Genomic DNA, 11,132 nt, shown 5'->3' with positions numbered 1-11,132 from the left:
ACACACACACACACACACACACACACACACACACTATAGGCAATCGTTGACAATACAGGTACAGTTGTATTTACAATACATGGACAAGAGATCACTGGGTCACATTCTCCCAGTCAGAGTTCTACCATGTGTGTACTGAGCTATAAATTTCATATATCATCAGTTGAATTCAAAAGATTCAGGTCCACTGGGTACATATGTGCATATACCAAAATCCAATAAAGATATCATCAACATGGAAAAGATGAAGACTACAATAAGAAAACATACAGATTATGTGTGCTCAGGGCAATGTTCAGACAGATATGTTTTCATCAATATGTAAGTCACTGGGATCCCTGACAACGTTTTAAATTTGAAAAAAAAAGTAAAACAATGAGTAAGAGCTATGACTGTAGACCAGCCATTCAGTCATCCACTTTCTGATACTAGTATCAATAAATACGCTCTACATTTCTCTTGCATTGTTTGTACATATTGTTTGTTAAACAGCTGCTTTTATTTTCTAATGTCATTATCAAAGGCACAAATACCTAGTTTGGCATGTTTGGAAGATATGACATGTTTTCTACAAGTTTCTGGGATAATGTAATGTGTAACAGAAACCAAACAGAAGCAATCCAAATGTGTACTGCCTTCTTAACCACTGGATATCCAAATATTTGCTAAGACAATGCACTGAAGCATGAGCAATGAGAAAATGAGATTACACTTTCCTTATACCAAAATTATACATACACTCACCATACTCTTTTGCACAACATACTGTACATTCACACACACATGAATGCAGACTCTAGTAGTGTGTGTGGGAGGTCACTGTGGTCAGTGTGTCGCCAAATCTGAGGTTAGCAGTGGCCAGAAGCAGTGGTGGGCAGAAATTACTGGCTCCTCTCTACTACTATTACTGCTACTGCAAACCACAAAAGCATCCTGGCTGTATAAACAAAGAGAATGTGTAAGACAGGCTGGCCCGCTGACAATCAGAGGAGAGAGAAAAAAATACAGGATTAGAGGAAGAAAAATGAGATGGTTTGAGAGTGAATTCAGCAACAAATGAGATAAGAGGGACAGATTAAAAAGATAGAAGGGGGAAGAAAATAGATAATATAGCATAGTATTGCACAGAAAAGATGGAAAGAAAGAACAACAACCAATATAAAAAGTACAAAAAAACAAAGCGATAGATTAGGAAAAAGACAGCAAAAAAAGAAAGCAAGAAAGAAAGAAGAGTTTTTGTTAACAAGGCAGAGCTGGAAAAGAAATTGTTGTTACGCTCACTGGGCAGCTGACAAGGCTGAGAGTTGGGGTGCACATCCTGTAAGAATGCATGGACTAACGTGTGCACAAACACACATACACACCAACTCCTATTTTCACCAGACAACCAGACACAAAGTATGACATACTGTTTGCAGATCTTAACAAGAAAATATAACGCTACTGTGAGCTTCACTAGAATGCAAAAGGAGAACGTTGGAACAAAGTGTCACCACAGAAAACTCTGCTCATGTCTGAGCCAGTCTCACTAAAGCATCGCTGCAGACAGCCGTCATGAAAAAGGCAGTGGCTGACAACATATGAATCTATGAAATATAAGATTTTAGGGTTTGTTTTTCTGATTTCACTTAATCATCTCTGACCTTGCAGAGCAAACACAACCACATTGCACATGCTGCAAGCCGTTGTAGTTGCCACTGAACAACACAGTAACCCAAAGTCTTAAGCTGATGATACACGGGGCAACTTTTTCAGCAATGTTGCTAGTGTCCAAAGGACCAAGATTACAGCTGTATTCTGGTTAGCTGCAGTGATTTTAAGTCTCTGGCTATTGCTTGAAACTTTAATTATTTTGAATAACATTTTACAGTCCGTCAGTACCTTGAGATTAAACCCGAAGCTTTGTTGAGTTTCCCCCCTTGCTGAACTGTGGAATTTCCTTTGGACGGGGAATGAAATCTCATACCTAAATGGCTCCCCCGCGAAGGACACTGACCATCTGTGTTATCAGCTAGACCTCGATATGAAACACCTTCCACTATTGAAAAATGCTGTAACATCAAAAAGATATAAGGGAGGAGAAATTCCTAAAGAAATGAAAAAAAGCACATGTTCAAAGTGAACAGCTTTTGTTTGCCATGTTCAGTGTTTGGCCCGACCGTGCGTGTGTATGTGCGTGTGCGTGTGCGTGTGCTCTGTCCTGGCAACGGTCTGATGACTGCTGGTTGCTGATACAAGAACGAACACAAGAATCTAGTCTGACCAGCAAGTCAGACGAACAGAAAAATGCAGCCACTGCATTGCAAACACTTATAATAAAGAGCACTGCCTCCAGTGAGCTTTTCATCAGGAGTTATGATAATAAGGTCTTTGTAGAAAACACACTGGGTTTGCTTTAGTTAAGGAAACAACTCTGAGCAAAGTGGAGCAGAGAGGAGCACAGGAGTGAGGGGGAAGGCAAGTAGCCAGCACAAAACAGTCAGCAAGGTCCCATCATGATTTTACAGTGTGGACACAACCACAGTGCCCACAGGAACCAAAACGATTCAGCAAGGTTGCACTGGGTGTGCAGAAGGATTGCACTACAGCAAACTTAGTCCACAAAAGTTTACTCTGCTAACTTCACTACTCTTCTCTTCTTGCATCTCCTCATTTTCCAGTTCTCCTCTACACTTAAACTGTCACATCAAAGATTGAGAGGGATAGGGACAGCTAACATCTTCCTTAAGGCCTATGAGTGTCACCACAATTTCAAAAGCAGATACAGAACTAGACATCTTTGGTTATATCATAGGAATTATTGCAGAGTTTTTTCCCCACAAAACATATACTTACACAACACATCACCTATTCCCCTTCACTCTCTTGCCTTCTAAAGCCAAACTCTTTTCCCCACTGCTCTTTTTCTAACCTGCCAGCACACAGACCAGATGTGCAAATGTTTCTCCTTGTTGCTCAAGCCCTGTTCCAAGAGAACGGCAGAGTGAGGGGAGAGGAATATTTGACTTCACTCCACGGGAGACCAGTTTCATAAATGTTGGCGGCTACACAACGGTGAAAAAGGTAGCTTGGCTGGCTTGGCTGAGGGAGAATGTTGACGGCATACCAAACAACATGATCCTAATGAGTTGGAAAATCCCTGGCCCTCCAGAGGACTGTCCAGATGCTACCGTCATGAGAAACGCTACTGTTTTATTGAATTCAGGCTCCCCTCCCATTCTATAACAAGGGGCAAAATTTATTATTTGACCATTAAGGCATCCTAGGCGACATGAAGCGTAAAACCGTTTCAGAGTTAATTTGGCCTTGGCTTCAGGTCCACTAGCCCACACTGGGCAAAGGACAGGTTTATCTCTATATGTCAACATGTCTCACGTGGACGAATATATTTAGAGACCTTAAGTTTTGGATATGTGCGTGTATGCTTGGTATAGGGTCTGCAGCCAATTTGCCCATAGCTCACTAGCTACTATCAGGTTGACTTGTTTTGGGTGAATGATAGTCTGGCACATGATGTGCTGAGAAATAACTGTAAAACTTTTCATAACAGTCAAAATGCTTTAAGCTCAAGCCAGTTGCATATATCTCTCTTGACAATTTACTGGTATTGAAAAATAAGCTTTATTATATGGAGAGCTAAACAAACAAAAGACAGTAAATGTACTTTATGAGAAAATGGAGAATTCAATAAATCAACTACAATGATGAATATAATACAATAGTCTAAAAGAGACCAGATGAGCAAAGTGATGTAGTTTGCTCTTCATTCTATGCCTATTCATGGTTTTAATACAGGATGAGCTGGAGGACGCATTAATCTTCTGTGTGGGTATTTTTTTCATTTAGCCAAGTGACTGAGTTGCCATTGCAGAATTATAATTGCTACCCTGCAATAAAAACTGCGTTATAAAAACAACGGAAAAAACACAAAGAGCCTATTGCCATGCTCTGCAATTATAAACACATGCGCTGGAAAAACAGCCTTTTCTCCTCAATGATAAACCAGCTCCTTTTCTTTTCACACACCTAATTACTTGTCTTTTGGATAGAAATCCAATGCACAACCAAACAGCTAGGTCAGGGGTCATTTCACACACACATACATCTCAAACACACACCCAACTACATACAAGTGAATTCAAATTCAGCAAAGATAAGGGGAAAGTGACGCTCACTCCTCTGTCTTACTATTGTTCAGGTTTGTTGTAAGACAGTCCTTGCACCACGATTACTCTGCAGTAGCCACTCATAGATCAGCAGAAAAAGACTTATTACCTTGGTCAGATATCAGAAATGTATGAAACTGGATTATCAAATAAAACGGAGTTGGTGTGAAAGAACAGGCAAGCTCAGTTAATTTCATATGGTCTATTGCAGAGCATGTTGTTTACCTGGAGATTTGTACACCTCATTGAGCAGGCTTTCGCTGAGTGTCAACGGGGCTCCATTGAACACGCTGTGGGTCCAGCTTTGACAGATTGCTTGAATCAAAAGCGTCTGGGCCCGTGTGGCCTGTACAGTGAAGTGAGGAAGTTCAAAGATACACTCTGTGGTGGGGACTGAAGATCTTTTGTTCCTGCAAGAGAGGGACATGAGACAAGGAAAGACCGGATAAGATACAGGATAGTGAAAAAAGAGAGTCAGGATACAGTGACAATAATAAATTAAAGTATGGAGAGTCGCACATAAGCACCCACATACACTTAATGAAACAGACACCGGTGGAAACAAATGGTTCACGACTTCCACAAATCCATCAATATCACATCACAATATAAAACAGCTCATTGATAGCACAAGTGGCCAAATAGGTAACTGCAAAAGCAAATTGAAGAAGTACCAAGTGCAAGCCAAGCTTTCCTTAGTTACTTGGCAGGTAGGTGTAGTTTGCCTCTTTGCCACCAACCCTTCTCTCCCCTCCGTCAAAACTGTGATGATGATTTATGTGAAATGATGTACAGCCCAGAAACCTGACCCTGAAAAGAATCTTTACGCATTTAACATTTCATCTGTCTCCAGGAGTGTGGAGGGAGAGAGTTTGTGTGAGTGTGTGTGTGTATGACAAGCTGATGAGTTGAGCGTTCAGGGGGGATGAGGTAACAGCACAGTCGGATGGAGTCCTCCAGGCCCCTGTCCATCAGAACCTCAGTGGACCATGCTCTCATTTATCATCTGACACACATACACACACACACACACCTCACTTTTTTCATTTGGTCTTCAATTCCTCCTTTCTTGTATTTACCTCACTGACTCCCCTATTTACTCTGTAATTGCTTATTCGTATCCAAACTCATTCTAATGCACATCTCCAATACCCCCCCCCCCCCACACACACACACACACATACACATTTAAATCCCTGTATCAGGTCTCTGAACTCTTTTTCCATCCAGGCTGTGAAATCATGGCTCCTCAGTTCTTAAGATCACATCCATGACATCAGCAGAAGAAGGGTTTCCCCAACACACACCAACCAAGGTATGGCATCCTACACTGAGTGGGAGTGATGGAGCACTTATCGTCATCTCTCTCCCCCTATCCCTCCCTCCTTCTGCATCCACAGGAACCACCGTTCACTGGAAAAGCACCCAGGGAGCCTGAACTAAACACTGCAAAACAAGACTGTTCGGTTCCACTCCTGTTTTCCTCCTTTTGGTTCTGAGAGGTTCTTCAATTGGGTTTTTGAGGTGTGTGTGTGTGTGCGTGCGTGCACACATATATGCTCGTTTGACTACATACTGTAATGGAAGCAAAGAGGCGCTGCCCTCTGAACGGCGCTTTCGGTGAAAATAGAACCGTGACTAATTCCAGGGATGGCTGCGGTGTGTCAGGAACGAGCATCACAGCTCATTTAAACACACATCCATTTTGGTCTGGTCCCAGTTCAGAGTGTGGGATATGTCACGGGGTCTCTCCCTTCGCTCAGCAGCTCTGCAATCGTTTAACTCCTCTGCTTCCCTCCCTCTCCTTCTCTCTTTGTCTCTTTATCTTTCCCTTTATTCTGCTCCTGGGTGGTTCGGCAGGGTGACATGAGCTGTTAGCTACACACGGGCAGGCCCAGAGTTCTTAACCGCCTTCTGTCTCGGGGGGCGACTACTATAAGACAGAAAGAGAGAGAGTGTGATAAAGAGAGATGTAAGAGTACAGCAAAAACAAAGGCAGTAAGAGAGAGAAACTCCAAACCTGACAGGGTCAATGAGTTTACCTTGACAGCGCACATATACGTTCTGAATTCCCTGGCAGCATATGGTGCATTTGGCACCACGCTGAACCAAGCATTGTCATGCCTTTCTACTATTAGAAATCACTACTGTTGCATGCTATACAGCAAGACATCAATCAAACAGATTTTCATGTGTGTTTTTGTATGTTCAAATGCTTTCATGCCTGTGTGAGTGTGTACACGTAGCTAGATACTGCTGCTGAACAAAAGAAAGTGAAGGGGACCAAGAAACAACAATGTCCCCACATGCAGAGCAAATGTGCCTGCAAAGCCACTTCAATGGGAGGACTGGCAAGGGATGAAAGTTTGTTGGCTTTTTCGAGTGTTTATAGCGTTTCAGGGGAGCTGTCATGTGCATGTGGTCGTCTAAAACTTTAATTATGCACCTGTTTTTATTATATTATGCCCAATTCTTTGCAAACAGCAACTTGGATCTTGGAGCTAAATGAGAAGCAGAAACTCTCATTAGGGTGTTTTGGGAATGCTGGATGTGAGGACAGCCAGACACTCATCGGATTTCATTAAGTAGCTGGCACAGTCAGTGTTTCTTGCTGCAACATGGTAAACAGCTTTTTGGCAGGCAGCTCTTTCACTGTTACCACAGGCCTCGAAGGAAACAAAAGTGTCCAAGAGGTAAAAATAGCAGTACAAATACCTGTAGCATGAACAACAGTAACAAATGACTACACTACAACATATCTCAGAAGGTCAAACACATCGCCATGGGGCAACTAACAAAATTCAATTGACTGCTATAGTGCAGAATCCATATTAGAAACGGAGTCTGTAGCCTGGGGACTCATTAAAGCATACTTCTTATAATGTGGAGACCCACCAGAAGTGGGCCCACAACCCATTTTGAATCCTGACTCATAATTTTAGAAATCAGGTCCTTGGCTTGAACTTCAGTGCCTCATTGAATAGGCTGTCTCTGACCTCACAGTAGTCCTTTAAGTCAATAACTTTTTTATTAAAACACAGAGGCCACCAGGAATATTTTAAAAGGAAATCAAAATTAGTCAGGAGCTATGAAAAATTAGGTGTTTCAATTTCAGCCAATGAAATATGCTTTCCTCTGGTGTATTTCAACAACATTAGGCCTCATTTCCCGACCTGTCCCCTGTTGGTGCCGTGACTGAGTGACGAACTAGACCAGGGCTAGGACAGGCCAGTTGGCAGACTTGCTGACTGCTTGGCTAGGTAACTGGCTGACTGGCTGGCACAAAGTCTTTCTGTCCAGTGTCCCTGTCAAAACCAGGAAAAACAGGGCATGGTGTTGTGCAGGGGGCGTGAGTCAGAGTCATGAATACCATACCAGCTGTGGTGCTCTTTGCCTAGACTGTTTCCTCTGTGTACATGCTCAAATGTAGACATAAAGCAGAGACAGCAAATTATTTTTAGTCATTAAAATGAATGAGTGAAATGTAAAAGTGAGTAGACTTAACAGAGGACCCTCACAAAATATTTTTTGTTAGCTCCAAACATGGCTCAGAGCCATCTAGTGATCTGTTACGCCATTAGTAACACAAGGTATCACTACCTAAGCATAACCTTTGATTTAAAGAGCCTCTGGGTCACATCAAAATAACTGAGATCCATTCAGACCACTGGTTCAGCATCCGGGCCTGACTGTGCCCACGACTATATTTAGACAAATACAGCTGGGGATTTGGCTTTAGAGAGGCACACACAACCACAAAAATGCACAAACCTGTACAAACACAAATAACTTCATGTTTACCAATATGCATATATACTTACATGCCAACACATATGTTGTCACACAAGCTCATGTGCATACACACCTGTACACACATATACAACCAGGTTGGTCATCCAGAGCACGGTCAGCAGCAGTAGTGAGGCCACAGCTGACAAAGGGCCTGCTGCTCTAACAGCCTGTAACTGGAACAATTATAAAAACAACTGCCAATACTAAAATCTAAAAGGTTTGTGTGTGTGTGTATGTAAACGCTATGCATCATTCTGCAAACTGAGCAAAAATGAAGAAGAAGAAAAATACAAATCAAACCATTCAGAACACAAACCAAGAATGAAAGGAACACAGCAAGCATAGGCAAGAGAAGGATAGAGACCGCTAACATACAGGTCATATGTTATTCTCAAGGTAAAATAATACCTAACATGGGGAGTCTCATTAAAAAAGCCATTTGGAAGAGCTCCAGTACAAACTCAAGAATAGCAGAACTGGTAGGTTGTTGCTTTGTACTTTTACAGACAAAAATAAATGTAGCCTTAATTAAAGACGGCTGGTTGGGGTATGTGTCTGTGTGTATATACAATTTGGTGAGTGTGTGTTGCGTACATGTAGATGTCCAGTAATGTGTTAAAATCTGGATTTGCTGGCATTAATGCAAATGTTCTGACAGAGGACACGACTGAGAAAGTAAGCGTAAGGCGAACTATAATGCCTGAACTGCAGGGCCAAATGTGGTCAGCAAAATTTTTTTTTAAGATCAGCATCTTGCCGTGATTGAAGGAATATCGCCAAGAGCAGCTGGTCCTAATGGTTTACACAGTGTCCCAGAATACAAGCTTGGAACCTGCGCACAGTTTCCAGAAGGTTCATTTTTGTTATTACTCATATCCTGTACAGTACCAAAAATCAGTTCCCTCACTCTTTCCAAAATACAGTGGCACAGACAGCTGTGGGGGCTGGGAGGTCGGCAGGAGATGTGGAGCAAGGTGTCCGGTCCGTCAGTGGACCACGGAAGAGGGAGGGAGGGCCACTCACACAAACACACGTTCCCTAACACAGGAGGATTGTGTCTGTAATGGGAGCTAAATGGGAAATTTCACATGAACTGGAACATGATACTCCAATAAACTGTTAAATGTTAGAAGAAGAACTCAAAAAGATGATGTAGACTAGATTCAAGGGTGTACAACCAAAAAAAAACGCAACAAGATAGTCAGTCAATTTTGATCAGCCTCACAACGTGCTACTTTCTCTTGACCTATCTGAGTCCACAGCAATGCCAATGTAATCCATTATGGGCTGACATATTTGTCTGATAGATACAACAGATAGCCACTGTCTTGGGACCAGAGATAAGTTATCTGAGGTTTCTACAAATCATTCACTGTCACACCCTACCTTAATTAACCAATACAAACATTCCCTAACTCAAACAGCTAACAAAATCCTCTACTGCTATTGTTTCCCAATATTTAGAGCTTCTTTCAAGGGAGTCAGACTGAAAATGAAGGGAAGACTGACAGCTTGTACCTTTAGTCTTTCTTTTTTCTTTGTGGTGCAGATTGATTTGAAGTTTTGCAGATTTCCCCATCTCTCCAAGCCAAGGTCACTGACCCCTCTTGAAAATAACCAGAGTGAGTTATGGGCTGCTCTCAAGTCCCCTCTTTTATCTACAAAAGACTCACTACAGTGTCTTGCAAAGCCTCCAAATGGACATTATAAATCATGCAAGCACTTCACACTAAACAATAACACCTAAGTGGCCAACTTGGGGGGATGGTAAAACTTGTCATTTTACAGCCTGGATGTCAATTGGATTGAGCGGCTGGCATTTGAAAAAAATACTACCATAGAAAAAAATAAGCAGGCATGTTTCAAGTCAAGAAAAAGAGAAAAACAAATGGCACCTCTAACTCCTAATGTTCTTTCAAGTCATTTGTTTCATTTTCTGCACATGTTCTTTGTCAATGGCTTAATGGAAAATGTAACTGGAGTTGCAGCAGAGCGTCTGATACAGACAATATAGCAAATTACGTTTACAGCAGCAGAACACAAAAATTCAGCTGAAGTCTTACATGAGCAGGTAAAGAAGAAAAGTGATCAATACAGACGATTGTCCAAATTTGGTTTCAGTTACATTAAAGCAATCTTTCTAAACATTGAGATTACACATGTTCATTTCTTGTTCTGTAAAAGCATCACATTGCACCATGGGACTCATATTACATTCCTTTTTTGTTACTGTCAGGCATCGTTGGCTTACATTTCCTTCGCATTGAATCCTATGTATGTAAATCTAGTGTTGTGTAGATCTTGACTGTGATTCTGCTTGTACAATTAAGTGATTACACTTTTATTTTATCTCTCAACCGCAATCTGTAATGACATCCATTCTCTAACCTAACCAAACTCTTTAAAGTCTCGGTGTTGGATCTGGGTATGAGTTAAGGGGAAGCAGGGCCTGTATTTGTGGCCAGCTCAGAGTTTTGTGGCTCCCCAGGGTCAAAGGTGTTCCATGTGTGCATTTCTCAATCATCGGTCCTGAACAGCCCAAATTCTTCATAAAAAGAAACACTCCACTCTCTCGCTCCCTCTCTCACACACACACGGCCCTCCCCTTCCTCCCATCTGGAGCACCCCTGACCCAAAACACACACATATGTGCACAACCTCACACACACACACACACACACACACACACACACACACACACACACACACACACACTATGAGATCCATTCTCAGGAGAGGGCTTCATTACACAGGGATTACTAAAAGAAATGTTTTAATCAAGTTGTGCAGACAGCTGCAGACCGCAAGGCGAGAAAATGGCAATGACGTGGTTCATCAGGCGTTGAAGGAAAACACATCAAGACGCCTGTATGTGTGTGTCTGTGTGTGCATGTAGCTTCCTGCCTATGTCCAACATGTCCAGCTGTGGAGGACCTGCGGTTCCTTATAAGGACACACAGAGACAGGAGACCTCTGTCCAGAGACTGACTTAATATCACATTTATTTTCAGATTTTGCTGCCGACTTTTGTACGTCCCGTTGTCATAACAACAAAAGCACAAGTCAATGGAAGCACCGGCTGTCTTTTATTTTGATCCATATAAAGGCCTTTGACCTTCGCAGATGGTCACTGAAAATAAGAATACAGACGAACACATAACACAGAATCCCCCC

At 42.0% G+C, this 11,132-nt stretch overlaps 1 protein-coding gene across 16 annotated transcripts in view; it reads right to left on the bottom strand.

Annotated features, from left to right (window-relative positions):
* LOC123969008 (vacuolar protein sorting-associated protein 13B-like) overlaps positions 1 to 11,132 on the bottom strand; it is a 324,425-nt gene that overhangs the window by 248,836 nt on the left and 64,457 nt on the right. For 15 of the 16 annotated variants that reach the window (XR_006824601.1, XR_006824600.1, XR_006824602.1 and 12 more), the window contains exon 17: positions 4,392 to 4,576. Coding sequence is in view for 9 of the 16 variants with exons in the window: in XM_046046088.1 (XP_045902044.1) it covers positions 4,392 to 4,576 (185 nt within the window). In the remaining 7 variants the exon portion in view is untranslated. Of the gene's footprint in view, positions 1 to 4,391; positions 4,577 to 5,993; positions 6,100 to 11,132 lie in introns of those variants that run through there. The other variant, XM_046046096.1, reaches the window with a different exon arrangement.

Source organism: Micropterus dolomieu, linkage group LG03 (assembly GCF_021292245.1).
Source record: "Micropterus dolomieu isolate WLL.071019.BEF.003 ecotype Adirondacks linkage group LG03, ASM2129224v1, whole genome shotgun sequence".
Lineage (NCBI taxonomy): Eukaryota > Metazoa > Chordata > Actinopteri > Centrarchiformes > Centrarchidae > Micropterus > Micropterus dolomieu.
This window is presented reverse-complemented; position numbering and strand designations above follow the sequence as displayed.